Consider the following 18,921-nt stretch of genomic DNA (forward strand, 5'->3'; position numbering starts at 1 on the left):
ACCAACAATTTAGGAATATAGAATATCACTGAAGGGGAAGATCTATGGGAAAACCATCCCAGCATCAGAAACTAACATTTCAATACTATACAGAGTTACTTCAGTCTAAATCCATCAATTTGATAGGATTGCACTGTAAAAACAGATCATAATTCCATCTGATCTTATCCATCCTTCTACATATCATTGTTGCCAGAGCAGCAACTGTGCTGCTTCAGAATCATGCAAACCAATCCACAGATCAACACTAGATCTGCCTTTATTTTCATTTTCATACTCAACATAACTGTGTTTTTTACTTCTTCAGGAACAATATATTTTTGCAAATCCCACTCTAAATTATGCGTGTACATTCTGTTCACCTTCAGAATGCTTTGAAAGTCAACAAACCTGAAGTGAGTGCCAATGTGAATGTTGAGGAGGTTAGTCCTGTTGAGAAAGAGGAAATACCATCGCCAGCACCGCAGACGCCACCTCCACCACCTGCTCCACCTTCACCACCTCCTCCACCACCACCAGTTGAAAAAGTTCCTAAGAAAAAGACCCCCAAAGCAATGAAAGCGCCCAAACCCTCCAAAGTACCCAAACCTCCCAAGCCACCCAAACCCCCGAAGCCACCCAAACCCCCCAAACCTCCCAAAACACCAAAAGTCAAGGGGGAAGGGAAGAAAAAAAACAAGAACACAAAAGAAGCTCCTCCACCTGCCATTCCTAACTTAGATCTTCTTGAAGCTCATACAAAAGAGGCCCTAACAAAGATTGAAACACCAAAGAAAGGAAAGGTGAGCAGAGTTCTTCTTGCTATTGACAAGCTTTATAAAACTTTTGACTATTACCATTGTCGATTGTTTGACCTGCATGCATGACAAGGTTTTGTGAAGAAGTATTCCAAGAGTTTAGCATCTTGGCCAAGGTATATTCTTTGAGTATCTCTGAATGTTGGATAAAAAAGTAATATTTGTAGCAGCATCTTCATAAAACACACACATGGAGGAAAAACACATTGATCCTTATAGCTCACCTTGGAGACCCTTTGGGTTTTCAAAACTTTTAAAGAGTTTCTGAGGTGAAGCTCTGTGAACAAAAATATGGGAACAAAATCCATAGTCCACTCTACTAGTTCTTTCATGTCACTATGAACTCTATTAGGATACCTAAGAATCTACAAATCTGATATATCTTAACAGGAAATAATGCTTCCCAACATGTTCTGGAGTGTCAGGACCATGTAAAGGTTTCCCCTGGCTTAACCAGGAGAGAGCCTCCACCCCAATTCTTCCCCTAATCCTTTGCTAGAGTTATCTTGCTTAGAATAAGAACTAGCTGTCTGGTTAGTAGCGCTAGCTCCATGAGGAGCATGAATTCAGAAGTGTACAGTTAGTGATATGGTGAGCATTTTTGCAATATTCACCTCCATTACTTTTTTTAATCAATTAATATCCTTTCAAATTTAGAAGATTCTTGAAACAGTAAGAGTTTTTGTGAGTTTCAAGCGAGTCTTGTGCATATGCAATAGAATAAGTATCATCTGATAAACCTGTGACATAAATATGGCACATTAATCATTATTTAAATTATATTGATTTTGGCAATATATCTGGGTGGGGAAGAATGATGCATTGGCAGCCTGTTCAGCATGAATGCTATGTATAATTTTGGTGCGCCTCACATGTGAGCATGCTTGCATGCAGTAATTAACAAGAGCCAAACATGCCTTATAGTCTTTGTGCATGAGATAATAAGCCCATTTGGTTGCTTGAATCAGGCTGCCAAGAATGCTTTGAATGCCCCTAATAAAGAACCCACTGAGAAGCAAAATGAGGTGGAAAAGTTTGAAATTCGGGAGCAGAATAAGACCAAAACAGAAGCAAAATGGAAATATAAGGTATGGCTTCTCTTATCATGTGATTCTACTGTAAACTTGATGCAATGCTGGGCTGTAAGAATGAGGGATTTGCTGAATATTCACAAATAAACATTTTCAGCGAGGTACGGTTGATCTTGGTAAAAAAAGAAAGAAAACACTGATGTTCATGCTATTTACTACACATACAAATTTTAACATGAAAAGTTAAAATTAATTTCAGCTTCAATTTAACTATTTGCTTGGATCTCAAGATCTGATAATGCAAAATAGCCATTTACTAATTTACCTGTAGCGTGTATTCCAACAGAATGGCTAACTACATGACTACATGCAGCAGTTCCAATCCACAAACAAAAGTTAATACAAATGTTTGTTACATGGAAATCAGACCACTTGAAATTCTAACAATTTAAAAGAGTAAGAACAATGTTGGTGTGCAGTGGTACCTTTAAGACCAATAAAATGTTATCCAAAGTATAAGCTTTTGCAAACTATAAGCATGCGTACTTCTTCAAAGTAAGAGCCTCTTGTGGTGCAGGGTGGTAAGGCAGCCAACATGCAGTCTGAACCTCTGACCATGAGGCTGGGAGTTCAATCTCAGCAGCCAGCTCAAGGTTGACTCAGCCTTCCATCCTTCCGAGGTCGATAAAATGAGTACCCAGCTTGCTGGGGGGTAAAACAGTAATGACTGGGGAAGGGAATGGCAAGTCTGCCAAGAAAACGCTAGAGGGCGTCACCCCAAGGTCAGACATGACTCGGTGCTTGCACAGGGGATACCTTTACCTTTTTTACTTCTTCAAATACAATGAAACAAAGTGTCGTAAGCCATTCCCTATAGGTAAAGAGAGGGTTGGGTGGGGGTTTAATTGCATGCAGAAGAAACTGGGTGATTATAGCTGAGATTGGTTTAAGACAGTTTAGATCAGTGAACGGCAGTAAATTAGTACACAGATATATGTAAATGGCAGTAAATTAGCATACTAATATATTGGGAATGTGAGAATGATGTTTGAGTTCAGTGGCACCCCCAACATAGTTCAATTCCTGGTTTAAACAGGAACTGAGAGGCTTAACATGTGTAGATGCATGCTCTTCCAGTTACATTGAAACAGATTTCTTTATCTGCAGAAGTGTGCATGCACATGAAAGCTTAGATGGTCTTCAAGGTGCCACTGGACACAAACTTTGTTCGTATGCTTCCAACCCATCTGAATCTTACAAAAGGGTAATACTTCTAATAATAACTCCCAGCTCAATAGGGATATATAGTTGCTTGATTTACAAATGCTTTCTAGAGCAATAAAATGAAATATCTCAGTATCTGATAACCAAGCGAACAAGGAAACAGGAACAGAAGTCTGCAGCATAAGTTCATGGGTCATTTAAGTTATTTGAGACCATGGTATCATAAAAGATATGCTTACACAAGAATTATGGATCACTGTATCTAGCTCACATTTTGGACTATCTGACTGGAAGAAGTCTATATGATAATAAGATTTGGTCTACACTATGCTATTTCTGTTATAGAAATGTATTTTCTGTGTTATATGTATTATTACTATAAGTATGAAGCGGAGCTTGGTCAACAGACCCTAGAAACCAGAGCCTGGCTTTGTACATTCAAATACTGTTTAAAAATCCACTTCCATTCTTTCCCACTGTCTCTACTTTCTAACACTTTAGGAGATCCCTATTTTACTAAGGGCTTTAACGAAGTAATTTTTCATAAACTTCGTTGCTTAGGATTAGATTTATCTACTCTAGTTAATTATGATGAGAGCACAGAACTGAAGCTGATAACTAAAAGACCAGAAGACCAGGATATTCAGATAATAGGTGCATCAACCCACAGGATCTGTTCACCAAGCCACTGGGACATCCCCTGGTCTTATAAATCAATGCCCCTATATCTTCAAGTGTTAGATGACTATTCCCTTAAAAGGGCCTTTCTCCTTGCGCGCCTAAACATCTTCCCTTCAAACCTATCAAGAGGACGCTTCCTTCAAATCCCTCAAAATGATAGAAGCTGTCTGCATGGATGCAATGTACCAGATTCCCTTAGCCACCTATTATTCAATTGCCCCCAATTTCAGATGTTCCATCATTACCTGGGGGGTTTTATGGGAAAACTGAAGTATCTGTGAATCGATGAGAAACATGTAGTGAAGATGTTGCTGAGTGTAAAGGAGTCTTCTCAGATAGTGGACCTTGCAAAAATCCTGTCAATTATATCGACAACTAATCTATCTCTGCTGCAGATTGGTTACACGACATAAGGCCTTATTACTGTTGTCCATATGTCTATGCCTGGAATTTGTTTCTGTTTTAAATTTTGTTTTATGTATATCAAATATTATGCCAATAAAGGTATCTGAATCTGAATCTATTATAAATATAATAACAAATATTCTTATTAATAATAAGTATTTATTAAGCAACAGTTTGCCATTCGCTCAGACATTTATTGTTATGATCTTTGAAAATGTTTCATTTTCAGAACAGTAAACCTGATTCATTACTGAAAATGGAAGAGGAGCACAAATTGGAGAAGACTCCATTGTCAGGAAATAAGGACAACAAATTTATGTTCTCCTTTTCCAACAAGAAGCTATTGGGGTAGGTGGCATTTTTACCAAGGAAGTGGATAGTTTAAAACTTTGCCATAGTGATTTTTTATTGGTTTCATCTGAGCTAAACATGATACATGATCCTCAACAGGTCATGACAATATAGGAGTTTGCTTGATAGCCATGCAATTTTTCTTCCATCTTAGATTCCCCCCCTACATAAATTTGTACTTGATATCAAAACTGTATTGGCCACTTATATAAAATGCAAGCCATTCAAAGGTTTTCTATATGACTATGCACAATCAATTTGATTGAGAGAACATTTAAATTGGTTTAACTTAAGTAAAGACCATTTCAGCCTTTCAAAGTCAGTAGTTCACAGCAACTGAACAGCTGGTGCTGTCAGATCAGATTCTGGATAAGATATGTGTACTAGAAATCATGTTCACATGTTCATGGCTTAGTATTCTAGCAGAAATGAAGGCATTATTAGTTTTCATAGGACTTGTCAGTAAGATGAAAAGTTTGATGTATCCCATGGTTACATATTTTTTTGCACCTGACCTCTGGAGGTGCTCTGGTGCAAATCACATTCATTTCAATGGAGTTTGTGCACAACAACTTCTTCATTACAATTCTGTGATACTATTTCTCTCTCTCTGGGCAACGAGAAACTGAAGTTTTCTGTGACTTTAGAGCTAGGCAGGATGGATTTTATCTTAGCTCCAATCCACAATAGCATTTTTAAAGTCAACAGGGACACATTTCCTAACATTTCCTAAATGACTGGTGAACTGATGGACAGAGGTCTTATCCACAATAAAAACAGACTCCTATGGTGAGAAGTCTCCCCCCCCTTTGAAATTAGAAGCTGAGAAACACATTGCTGCTTAAAGATTTATGGCTTTCTTCACAGATAGCAGGTAGAAATGAAAACAGTTTAACGTTTTTGAGAGTATTTTATCATCTTATTTTTCTTTTTAATAAGAGACTGTTTGGCTGCATTCTATTTGGACTTTTTCTAAAGTATGCTTTACTTTGTTGTTGAATTTGCAGCTGGATAATTGTTACTGGTTAATAAAGAAACATTGTTCTGGGAAAGTTTTTTTGTTTGCATTCAAATAGCGTAAGATAACACTTATATAAGTTCTGTTTCCTTGGATATTGCTTATCAACAGAAATACCTATCAACAGAGGAGTGAATTCTCTGACTGTTGCTGGACTATGGAACTGATTTGAAGTAAACTCTTGGTTTTAACTGTAACTCACCTTTTCACTCCTCTTTTGTGAAGCTTATACAACTCCAATATTGGAATTACAAATGATAAAGCCTGATGCCTATTCAAGAAAATTTGTGGAGGCCAGTCAGCATTTAGTAGATAAGCCAAAATTGGTTAAAGTGAATCTGCTTCAATAAATATTTGACAGATTACAAAATATAGTTGAGAGATTTTTAGAAATTAAAGCGAAATAGATGGTCTAAAAAAGAGATTATTAAGGAAAAATTTCAGAAATATACTTCTGAAAGCAACAGTGTTGGTGGACTAAGGAGAAAATGTAAAATTTGAAAACCAAGATTGCTTTCTGAATAAAGACTTGAAAAGACACCTGGATAATTTTAAGCCAATAGAACTAAGACAGAAAGAAAGAATTCTGAACATTTGGGATCTACCAGAACTTTAATGAAGATATCAGAGATGGTATTGTTGTGGCTTTGGTAGACCTTTGGGATTTAAAAATAAAAACTGTCGACTTTGGACACAAAGAAAGAGAATTTCTACAGCAAAGTGAAGTAATGGGGGAGAATGAAGAACAAAGTTTGCAAGACCTACCAGCTACAAGAAGGGAAGGAACCAGATACCATAGACTTGGAGAATGGTTGAAAAAGACAGTAGAAGTGGCAAAAATGTTTGAACATTGTTTTAATTAAAGAAAAAATAACCTTAGTATTTTTAATTAGCTGGAAACATTTATAGACTTTCAACATGATTTGAACAAAAATTAAATGATGATTTGTGGTTTTGACTAAAGGGTATAAGAAAAAGTGGTTTTAAATTTAGGTATTATCATAGTGTAACAGATATCAATTTGATTTATATTCATCATAAATAAGATCAGAAGCCTCTTTATTTCTATCTTTTTTCTTTATATTTTGATCATATATTAAAACTTAATAAAATTGTCTTAAAAAGACACAAGTGAGGAATTAAAACAAAATCTTTTCTAGGCTTTAAAGATTTCAACAAACATAGATTACTCAAGCAATGTACTTGAAACATAGATTACTCAAGCAACTTCAAATAAGTTCATCATGATGTCATTTTGTTGGACTTACAAAAGGAACTTTTTCATGAATATTTAAGAAATCAAGTTTCTTGTTCATATGGCTATATCCAGGAAGCCAGTCTAACAAAGACACAATTAAAACTTAGTTAAAAGAGACAGACCCTTCTGTTCTTCTGACTGTAATGTGTGTATGTGTGTGTGGGGAGAGGAATAGCAGGACTATGATTCTACTCATGAACCTGTTGCAGGGCTGGTAGTTAACTTACAAAACAAAACAGAAGTCTAGTGGAATCTTGAAGACTAGCTACATGAGCTTTCATGAGTTATCATAAATATGTCCAAGACTGAAATCCGCTGCACCGTTATATAGAAATAAGTCCCACAAAAAGTAGAGTATCCTTCTGAGGAAATATGCTTGGGCATGTCCACCAATTTTGGTGCTGATAAAATTGGCCTTTGACACCAGTGAGACAAATCTCATTAGAAAAGTGTGTGAGTTTAGGAAAGCTTTGCTGCTTGGAAACTGGGCTTTCCCAAATCAACTGATAGCCTCCATTGTATATGAACACCAATTGGTTGTGAACACCTGCAACTTTTTGTATGCAAATGAAGTCTGAGGTTTGGAAATACTATAATATACAACATTCTTACTCATTTCACACCTTTTATTTAAATAGTTCAAAAGGAGTGAAGACGCAGCTGAATCCTGGTGTATTTGGATCATTACAAAACTTCAAAGAAGACAAAACGAAACCTGTGAAAGATGAATATGAGTATGTCTCAGATGATGGAGAACTAAAAATTGATGAATTTCCAATTAGAAGAAAGAAGAATACAACAAAACGAGATTTGCCCTGTAAGATTGTTTCTTCATACGTAAAATCATTTATCTTGTGAAATTCCTTCCCCTTTCCCCAAGCAGCCTGTTATTTGTTCTGGAAATCCTCTTGGATGGGGTGGGAGAATCTTACAAAAAATACTCCACTGTGGCCTATTATGCATGGCCGCTGAAACGGTGGCATGGAGAACGAGGAGGAGGAAGAAGCGAAGCAAACCGATTACGCACAGGACGGAACTCAACGGCGGCAAAACCCAGAGTATCCGATTATGCATGCGGATACTCCGGAGCTGCTTCTGGTTGCGACCTGGTCCCGGGAAGCTCCATTTTCTTCCGCATCTCGCTAACACGGCTTTTTCGGCGGCATACGTTGACTCTGCGCCCGGTTGCTGCCTGTACATAATTGATGATTTTAGCCACCACCATTCCACCCCGAATGTGGACTTTCCACTCCGTGCATAATGGGCCAGTACAAGGTACTGTATCAATGAGGAGTAATTGGGCAGAATCAGGCAGTATCACTTCCTCTGGTCATGGCTTGTATCAACAAAGGAGAGAAATAAGTGCTTGTTTCAGACACTTTTTTAGGGAAGCATGCCCAAGTCTTCAAGGGTATTTTCAAAGCAAACAGCAGGTGACTTGGGAAAGGTGGGGAAATATTCACTTTGCTAATTATGTGAATTTTTATACCGGATCCAACCCATTTCTGTTTATATAATTTGTGTGTCATTTCTGGAAATAGTAAAGGCAAACTCTGTTCTCCATTTCTTTCTAGTTTTATCAGATAAAAAAGAAACTGCACAACATATACCAATTAAGAAGCCAAAGGTGGAATCAGTATTGTACAAGGTATTCAACTGTAATTATTATTCTCATTTCCTAGTAGGGCCTTGCATAGCAAAACAACCATAGTAGAAGTACATTCTCAAAATATCGTAGTAGTCAACTGGTACCTGGGGCCTAATATTTTCTGGCTACAGTACAAACAGGTTCAGCTGTTTGGGTATGATGAATAAGATAAATCAACCAACACAGGGTGAGAGAAACAGCATTGTGTGCCTCACTGATAATCTCTTTGCCTAATTTCAGTGCAATTGTTGCTTGGATAATTTAAACCATTTCACTGGGACTTTTTGCAAGGATACCATGGTTGGGATCTAAGTATTACTCCATAAAACTCATACTATGTTGGCCTGCTTATTAGCATTGGATACTTCTGTCATTGGATATTGTACCACAGGAAAACCTAGGGGATGAATAATTACCATAGCACAATATCCATTGAGGTATGGATCCTGCATAGCTCAATCAATTTGCTTTATTTTTACATTTTTCTTGACTTTCGTAGAGTGATGACTCATCAGATGAAGATTCTCTTCATATTGACACAGATGCTAAGCCAGGGCGCAATTCCAAAGTGAAGAAAGAGACTGGAAGTTCAGCAGGAATTCTTGATCTTTTACAAGCAAGCAAGGAGGTTGGCGGTTTAGAGTATAACACCAACAGGTAGGCAGAAGTAGATGCTAATACTGCCTCTTTCAGTAATCTGATGTTGATATCTCATACACACACAGTAGTCATGATTTCCTATTACAATAACATTTTTCTAGATAGTAAACTCGAGGGGGGTGGGATGTTCCATGCCCTGAAGGCAGGCAGCTGCAGGAAATATCTCTTCAATTACGAGTCAGTGACATTATATGCTAAAGAAGCTGATGATCCACCAAAGTGAAGGCAATAAAGAACATTATTATTTAACAAGAAATGCCTCAATTAAGAGAAAATGAGAACAGTTTTCATTTATGCAACAAAATGTTCTTAGCTCATTTTTCTACTCATTGGTTCTTTAGAGGCGAGATTAGATGAAACTGGCTTTAGAATCCTAGAAAAAACAGCAATTGGTTTTGAAAACTAATTTCTCCAAAGAGCAACAACAACAAAAATGGCCTTTGTGGTTGCTATAGTGGTTGGGGTGGGGGCTCTGAGGCAACTGCCTTCTGGAATTAATAATGGCCAGTCCCCCACTCTGGCCTGTCCTATAGGTTCTTTAAACCCCAGCCACCACAATCAAATAAAAATGGGGACACAGGCTTTGAGTAATGGATTGGGAGTGTGTAAGATACATTTTCCATCTTATTTGGAAACCAGCTAGACTAAGGCTGTAATTATTTGTGTGGCAAATAGAGATTATGTTTTCTTAGACATTTGACTTGGCAGTCAAGGCACAGATGGAGATGTAAAACAAAGATTTATTTAACAGGAAAAAAAGACAATACGGTTCCCATTGAGCAGCTGGAGAAGGGTTGGGCATTTGCTGCTGCAGTGGTGGTGGCTGTGGTGGTGACAAAGCCTGGAAGCTGCTAGTGAGCTCAGCCATGGCAGTGGAGCTTTGCAGCTGCTGGCAGAACTGTCTGTGGCTGTGGTGGAGCCTGGGAGCCACTCTGAGCCTGACTGCAGTGGTAGAGAAAGGCACTCTAGACTTGGCCGTGGAGGTGGTGGAGTCTGAAAGCTGCCTGCAGGCCTTGCTGTGGTTGTGGTGGAGCCTGACAGCTGCTCTGAGCCCAGCTATAGCAAGTGAATAAGAGCGTTCACTAATTCTGAAGAGAAAATATTTCATTGGAGTTATTTTCATTACTTTCCAAAATTCTGTTGAGAATAACTGAAAAAAATGTCATTGGTTTCTTAATGTTTCAGTTCCCCCCTCCCTCCAGAAGCCTTCACATCCTTACCAATAAAGTGTAGTTTCTGTAAAGTAAATGTTCCCCCTCAGTTTAAAACTGCCATTCAGTGAGTAAACCAGTATTTATGCTATAAAGTATTTGGCACAAACCACACACACTTCATATAAAGATGCTCTCATTTGTACTCATTTGTACAAAGAGTTTGCTTTTTCTTTCTTTAAAAAAAATAGCAATAATCACTAAAGCTACAGAAACGGGATGTGACTTTCTAGACCTTAATAATTGCTTCCTGTTTCGTATTTCACTTTGAACAGATCCAGAATTACTAAACTGCAAATTTGCCTAATGAAAAACACATTGGACACAATCCAGTGTAAAACGTTTCCTGTACAAACCTCAGTAAAATAAAAATGGCCACAGAATATTGTTAGAGGCAAAATGACATGGTCCTTAATCAAAGGCAGAATCCAAGGGGAACCCCTTCTGTACAAGATCCTTTTAAACGAATGGAGTTTGCTGAGCAGAGGCTATCAGGAGATTTTGCCTTAATGTTTTGTCACTTCAAGAGATTGTGAAACATTCTTCTAGTCTGTGGCTTGACTTGTTCAGAGCCACTGTTTTTGATCAGATCCCCCAATTTATTTGCTAACCTTGTCTTGCTTTAGGCACTTCCTCTCTAATTTGCCCATTTAGCAGGCAGTTTTTGATGGTCCATTTCCACTGTATCTAGGGTTCAGGGTTTACAGAAAAAGTTGGAGGAAACAGGCAAGTCTCACATAGAGTCAATAGCTGCTAAAAGTGGGTTAACTGATTTTTTTGAGCTGAGTATCTTTAATACTGTTGTACGGGTAATATCAAGCATTGCACAAAATGGGTTGCTTTCATTCAGAAACAACAGATGTTTTCACAATTTCAAAGTAAGGTTTTAGGTTGTGTCTGCATCAGCCCTCCATTTTGAAACTATTTCCATAGTACAAAGGGTCAGATGTTCAAACCCCTCCCCCATTTTTCTTACTAAATGAAGGGGTTAAGGAAAGTTGTTTCAAGACCTGTCTAAAAGCAAACCAGGAGTCCCTTGCAAATAACAAGTTCAAATGAATAAACACTTTCACCTGCCATTTGAAAACACCTAAACGAGTCTTTTCAAACAGGAGACTTGAGGGTCTTAAAACAAAATATGCTGTGGGAAATTCCTGCCTGTGCTTAACATGCCAGGCTAGAACCCTTCCTTAGAGGCCCAGGCTTCAACTACTGTAGTCTTTGTCTATGCAGTTACATTGCTAAAAGGAAAAATGGAAAAGACCAAGGCCATGGAGCAGCTGACAAGGAAAGAATCCTAGGAATACTTCAGCCAGCTTTCTGCTTGAAATGGCATAGGAGTACGCTTGTCCATGTGCTGGGAAAATGTGCCTGTTCTCAGAGACAGGATGTGTACACCTTTCATGGGGTCTAGCCTTTAAGCATCCTTCCTGCGTTATGGTGAAAAGAACTGAAACCAGGGTCCCAGCAAGCTCTTTGCCATTGTTATCCAGAGCGGTGTTCCTGCTGGTACAGCCAAATGCGTTGTTTGCTTTTTGAGCCACAATATTAAAGTGATGATTTGTGTTACATTAGGTATACACTGCAATTTCTAAATTTTACCACAAGGTGCCAGTGATTATCTAATTAACCTGCTTGTATCTAGTAAGGATCTGCAAAGAAAAAAAACACTACTTTTTGGATTGGGGTTGAATTGATTCAGTTGAACAAATCACCTGAATCACTGGCTTTTGAGTCAGGCACCAAATCTGCAGCATAGCTGTGAGAGCCTCTCCTCAAAAGAACTCCCAAGTTTCAAAAAGATTGTACTGGGGTCCAATTCTACAGGCACCCAAAGAGAGTGCCTCCATCCAACCTGTTTCCTGTGGCGGGAAAAAAGAGATGCAACCTAGAAATAGACTATAATGCAGTGGCTCAATTGCATTCGAATCATGATTTGGATAAAGTTGATTTGGACCATTTAAAATGCAGGAATAGGCAATTTGACTTGGATAGGGCTAAAAGTACCCGAAGCAGCATGGATTTGGGTACTTTTCCGCTTATCCAAACTGAATTGTCCATCCCCAGTAGTGGTTGCTTTCTCTCCACCCTCCTCTCAGAACTGAGGTTTGCCCTTGATGGATTTTTCTCTGCCTAACTATTTTATGAACAGGCACAATCCATAAATTCCAAAAACCTAGCATATTATTGTGCTATAACAAACGCAAGAGCAAAGTGACATCTTAAATGCTATCCAGTTTGTTGTGGTGTAACACAATTTGAAGAGACTCTACTGAAGGCAAGAACCTATTCTATCTAATGTAGGACACAGAAAAGGTAGTGACCACATGCATACAAACACAGAGACGTTTTGACATAGAGTGGAAAGGGATTCGAAAGCAAGTTAATGGGGTGAGTTATGAAGATAACAGGCATTCATAGAGTAGCATCCAGATAGCTGACATATAACACCAGAATGCAGTATGTAATAGAAATGAAATCTGAGTAGCTGAAGCATCTAAGCCTGATTTGCTGTAATGTTGGGACAACTGAAGTATGAGTTGTAAAACATCAGACAGTTCTTTATTTGTTAATTAGGTCTGCAAGTCTTTTGTTCTTATCCTCCCAGTCTTTTGTATTTAAATATACATATCTCAAGGCCTTGGATTAGAATGCCTGAGATAACTGAAATGTTCCAGCTGATTTCTTCATTTCTACTTAGATCCTGTTCTGAGTCCATCCATTTCTCTTATGCTTTTGGGTGTACTTGTGTAAGCAGCCAAAGGGTATCATTGATAATTGATGAACCCAATGACCTTTTTAAAATAAAGTCTGAATTGAAAACTTTTCTACCCTCTCCCTTTCAGTCAGCCACCTGCATCTCCTAGCACCCAGGAAGCAATCCAAGGAATGTTGTCAATGGCAAATCTCCAGTCTTCGGAATCCTGCCTACAGCCTTCATGGGGCACCAATCAAGCTAAGAATAATTCTCTTTCGGCCCCAAATTCCAAAAAAACGGGAAGCAGCAACAATAAAACTGCAGGCAAGAGGTTGCCAAAAAAGAGTCCAAAAAACAACATTGACATTGAAGATTATGATGAGGACCAGGACCACCTAGATGCCTGTTTTAAAGATTCTGATTATGGTAGGGGGGGATTTGTATCTTTGGGGTTTGTGGGGGAGGGTTTCTTTTTTATTTTTGTTTGTTCAGCAGAAAATGCACAGTGATAGAAGATGATTCTGCACTGAAATATGCGTCTTTGGGAGCAGACCTGAATCCCCCCCCATTTGCCCCCCAGCAAAGGAATGACCAGAAGATCAGTTATCTTTTTTTTAAGTGAGGACTAACGGGGTCTAATTTAGGGTTGTCAAATGTGGAAATGCATGCAACCACGTTTTTTCCTATGCCCAGCATTTTGAATTGTCCCTTCCCTTCCCTTCCCTTCCCTTCCCTTCCCTTCCCTTCCCTTCCCTTCCCTTCCCTTCCCTTCCCTTCCCTTCCCTTCCCTTCCCTTCCCTTCCCTTCCCTTCCCTTCCCTTCCCTTCCCTTCCCTTCCCAAAACTGCCTTTTTTTTTAAAGGGTTGATTGTGTTACAATGCTGTTTGTAAGTGTAAAAGAGCAGTCTTGCAGTCTTACGCAGCAGTGTTATGATGTTATAATGTTATAACACAGGGATTAAAAAATACATTCAGGACATTTTGAGGGGAAAGCAGGGAGGTGATCAATGATGCAGAATGGTGAGATTAAGGGGAGCAATGAAAACAAAGGGGCAAGCAGGCACCGTTTTGCAAAAAAAAACCCCACATTTTTGGAAATGGGGAAGGAAGTAAAGCATGATGGGAAGCTGCCTCCATTGTTGCAAATTTCAGCCTTGGAAATAAGGGGAGAAAAGCCCAAATGTGGAAAGGCTAGAGTTGACTTGCCACACCCAAAGGAACTCCAAGGTGAGGCTAAAACAAGGTATGTCTCCTCATGTGGAAACAGCCCTAAAGGATAAAGCACAACAAGAAAACTGAATTGAAACTTTGGCAAACTCAGATTAAAGCTGGGAGGAGAGCATTTTATCCTTAAGGAGGTGAAACCTTAAGAAATTTGTTTGCCTTCAGAGGCTGAAGTAGATTAAAGAACACCCATGAAAGGAAACCTTAATTGGCCAAACAGAGATGGTCTTCAGAGACTGAAACCATAAAACTCAACTAGTTCATCATTGCAATATATGCACTAATAAGGAAACATGCCACTGAAAAATTTTGGGCAGCCTTTGGAAGAGAGCTAATGACTGAAAACTAGACATCATCTTTCATTAAGTGACTCTGCTTCTTTACAGCTCTTACTTTGGAGCGTTTATTGGCTGCTGTGCATATTTTATATGTGTTTAGAACTGCTGTGTGTTAAAACCAGACCTTTGAAGAAGGCCCTATAAGAGCCGAAACGTGTTGGTCAATGGGTTCACATTGTGCACAGCATACTGGTTTGCAATAACTTATGGGCTGGATATATGTTTTCAATTCCTAAAGTTTTTTTTAAATGTGCATAATAAAAGTAATATAATTTTAACAATACAGACATTCAGCCTTTGTAGGACCTGACTGTTACCAGTTGGGCTTTATGGTTTCAGTTCCAGTTTTCTCTCCCCCCCCCTTTGGTTATAGTCTTCAGAGAGCCTGCTTGCCTGACTTGAATCCTGTCTGGGCTTCCTGACTGGGAACCCAAGCTTCAACCCCCCCATGCCTACCAGAGAGACCCCCAGCCACACTCACCATGTCGCATGGAGCCTGCAAAGGCATCCCATCACCTGTCCGAGGATCCCACCGCAAGCTTGGCTGGCATGGCTCAGTGGGAGTTTGCTGATGCAGGAAGCTGCTCCACTTCCCAAAAGCAAGGCTATTCCCTGTCCAGCTGATGTGGACAGTCAGGAAGTTGAGGCATGGATGCCAGAGTCCCTGGGGCAGCTGGGCCTCACAAAGGTATCCAGGGGCAAGGGGAGATGGGCTTGGCCAGAGATCTGGTTGGAGGCTGGAGCAGTATCAAGCGGCAAAGACTGCAAGCAGGAGGGCAGGGGAAAATAGTCTTGGAAAGAGGAGGGAGTAGCTGGGTTAGGATAAAGGGATAAAAGGATGAAGGATAAAAGGAAGCTGGGGGGTGGGCATGGGGTGGTGACTGACAGGCATAAAGGCAAGAGTGGAGAGGGAGAGTGAGCCAGAGAGATGACGTGAGAGTAAGAACCACCACCACACCGGAGAATCTGACAGTTCAGAGGGAGAGAAAGGAACAGTAGTGGGGAAAAGCTGCAGGGACTGGACGTTTCAAAGGGGCACCTACCTATCCCAGAAAGGGCTCCAATGACCGGAGCCTAAAAGCTGGATGAAGGCATAAGGGAAAGCTGTTCTGACCAAGCAGCAATATCAGGACTCTCTCAGCCTCACCTTCCTCACAGAGTGTCTGTTGTGTGGAAAGGGAAGGAGATTGTAGGCCACTTTGAGATTCCTGGTAGAGAAAAGCAGCATATAAGAACCAACTCTTCTTCAGCTTCCACCACTGATAGCCAACTTAAGCAGATTCAAAGCACTGGAGTGGCATAGTCTCAGAACCAAGAGCTGAATTTAGATCTGCAAAAGCTTCCTTTAGAACCATTATATTCTTTTCATATTGATTTATCTGCCAAATGAAGAAACAAAAAAAGAGGGTGTTTCCCTGGTTATGGTGAAACTCCTCCTCTCTCCCCTCCCCCTCTTGTTGGCTGTCAGTGCTGATGATGATTTCGTCTCTCCTTCGGGAGCAAAGAGCAGCTTGCAAACAGTGTGTGACTGTTTGAAAAGAAAGGGAACAGCTCTGAAAGGTAGCCAACCTTTTCAATTAGTGATGGTTATTTATTAAAGAGGCTCAGGTTATAATTCACCCAGTACTTTACACTCTTAGTGAAATCCTGTTCCATTCAGACAGTAGTATACAATAGACAATTCCTTGAGACTGAACAAGGACTACCTAATAGTTTAGCTCCAGAATATAAAACGTATTTAGCGACACATGTAAAAAGGTCATTTTAAAAAGGGTAGCCTTTGGCTATGACCCTTTGAAAACATGTAATTTTTTCCCACTTTCAACATTTGATGTGCTAAATATTAACATATACATCGAAATCTTCTAAAGGTCCATGGAAACAAGGCTCTCTTTTTCAGCACACTGAATGTGTTTGACAAACCACAAGTCCAGCCTGTACCTGAAGTACCTGTAGGCATATCACTTAAGTTAAATTATTTTTAGAATTGGGTAAATGCATAATGTCTAGGCATGATCTAAATGAAACCGTTTGAAAGAAGAGAGGGCTGCATTAGGAGAACCCACATTCTTGCTAATTATGCATTTATGCTACCATTTAATAGGTTTGCTTTGTTGCAAGATGGTTGGGCTTGCTAAGACTCCATCTGCCCTACATCTGGTTAGCAGATTTTCAGTGGCTGAATTAACGCAGTTACTTTACAATCATGTGTTGTCATACCAAAGGAAAATGGAAATTACAGCCACATTCCAAATAGCTTCATTTAGGTGTGAAAAAACAGCTGAATAATAGCTCTGCTTAGGAACTAGGAATTCAAAGTGGTTAAAATGAAAGAAACTGGGTCTCAGAGGACCACATATGATGCTAGTTATTAAAAAATCTGCATGGTTGCTCTGCACTCAGCAGTTCCCCATATGATTTGGATAAGCTTTGACCCAAAGTAGAACTTCAGAATTAACTACCAGATAACTTCCTAATCATACCATATGACTCCCATAAAAGTAAAGACTACATTTAGTCCCTATAATCAGGTACTGGTGTTTTTTTCTTGTATTTTTTATAATTAAATCAGGGCCTGAAATTTTCATTTTATCTTTCCTTATTGTAAGGTTTATATTAGAGACTAGCATCAAAGCCCATTTTTAAAAAATGGTCTTTGAAAGGGGCAAAAGGGGGAAGGGCAAGGGGAAAGCCCCCCAGGTGGCGACCATCTCAGTGTGGTGTTAGTGGGCCAAGGCCCCCCCACCGCCAGCCACTCCATAAGGAGAGTGGTCACTTGTCCACCAAAGGCCTGTTGGCGCATCTGGGAAGCAGCAAGAGCACCTAGCGGGCCAAGGAGCAACTGAAAGTTCCCATGCCCCGCCACCCGTGGCACCCAGAAAGCTGTTCCTTGGCTCGCGAAGGAGGCCCTTACGGTCCAAGGGGGAAGGGAACCCCCCCCCAGCGGTGCTGGCACCCGGAGAGCCACTCCTTGGGCCGCAAAGGGCTGTTGCTGCGTCTGTGTCACAGCGAGAGGCCCTTGCGGGGAAGGTGCAAGGGAAAGCCCCCCCATGCTGGTCGCACAGAGCGTGGGTGCCGCCACCGGAGGATGGGCCATGGTTTTGTGTAGAAGAGGAGCCACCACCCCACAGGCAGAACTTACCGGGCGTGATGCGGCTGCTGCTGCTGGCCGGCAGCAGGGGGAGAGTGGGGCTGAGGGCACAGCCCTCAGCAAAGTGGGCCTCTGGCCTGCCCTGGGCCCTGCCTATGGTGCTGGCCTTTGACACTGGTGAAGGCCCTGCCGCCACCGCCACCACCTCCCCAGGTGCCCTTTGGGGCCCACGCGTGGTCCCCACGAAGAGCGGCGGCTAGGGCCGGGGTCAGTGGCCTCAGACGAGTCCTTGCCTTTGGGCAATGTGCCACCACTGCTACTGGCAGCTGGCATGGAAATCCATCTCCGGGCCATGGGCCTTGCACTGCCAAGCCGTCCAGGCTCCTGGAGGCAGTCGCTTCAGGGGCCAGCCCAATCCAGATATGCCCAGCTTTGCTGGACGCATCCGGACTGACCCACTGGAGCAGAAGCGCTGGCTGGACAGGAGGTTCCAGTGCCCGGGACAGGGTCCAGATAGCACCCGGACCACACTGCCCAGATGGCGGTTTCAGAATTATTTAGAGGAACTATGGGAAGGATGGACATAGGCCATCCTTACCATAGTTCTGCGAATCCATAGTTTGCGAACCCATGAATTGGGATGGTTTATGGGTCACGAACCATGGCTCTTGTGGCCATGACCCCTTTGCATGTGTCTGCAGGCTTTTTGGGGGGTGGAGTTTCCTCCCATGGCGCATACACGCGAGCTTGGGAAGCATGCAGAAATCTCTCTCTCTGTATAGATGAGGCTTGGGATGGTTGTCTTTTTGTTTCTGTGACTACTCCAACGATTATTGGCATCCTCATTAATCAAGAATAGTGCTCCCTTTGGTTTCAATGGGAATACCTTAGTATATATATTCCCTGACGCCATGTAAGAGCTCATTGTGTTATTTGCTCTTGGTGGGAGTGGGTGAAGGAGAGAGAAGACATGTATTTCTATGTGGAGGGCGAGAATTTTGTGAGATAGTTTGAGTGGTTGAGGTGGAGGGTTTAGAGAGAAGGAGAAATTTCAGTGTTACCTATGGGTCTTTGGCTGCAAATTTCTGCCTGGTAAGTCTGCCCTTTGGAACCAGATTGGGTTTTAATCAGAGCTTTGCTGTGCCTGTAGCTAGACTTTTCCACCAAGTCTAGGCATCTTTTATTTTCTATCTGCACAGAGGCTGTGTGTCAGGCAGGCAGAGATGGGCATTCTAGAGCACAAGCTACTTCAGGACACACCCACCCAATGGAATTCCACATACTTGA

General features: G+C 40.9%; 1 protein-coding gene across 2 annotated transcripts in view; it reads left to right on the top strand.

Moving 5' to 3' along the window:
- PHF2 (PHD finger protein 2) overlaps positions 1–18,921 on the top strand; it is a 160,751-nt gene that overhangs the window by 124,460 nt on the left and 17,370 nt on the right. The window contains exons 12-18 of one of the 2 annotated variants that reach the window (XM_077325583.1): positions 369–782; positions 1,766–1,885; positions 4,368–4,486; positions 7,404–7,582; positions 8,340–8,413; positions 8,913–9,070; positions 13,131–13,408. In XM_077325583.1, coding sequence (XP_077181698.1) covers positions 369–782; positions 1,766–1,885; positions 4,368–4,486; positions 7,404–7,582; positions 8,340–8,413; positions 8,913–9,070; positions 13,131–13,408 — 1,342 coding nt within the window. The remainder of the gene's footprint in view (positions 1–368; positions 783–1,765; positions 1,886–4,367; positions 4,487–7,403; positions 7,583–8,339; positions 8,414–8,912; positions 9,071–13,130; positions 13,409–18,921) is intronic. The other variant, XM_077325584.1, reaches the window with a different exon arrangement.

This window comes from Paroedura picta, chromosome 3 (assembly GCF_049243985.1).
Source record: "Paroedura picta isolate Pp20150507F chromosome 3, Ppicta_v3.0, whole genome shotgun sequence".
Lineage (NCBI taxonomy): Eukaryota > Metazoa > Chordata > Lepidosauria > Squamata > Gekkonidae > Paroedura > Paroedura picta.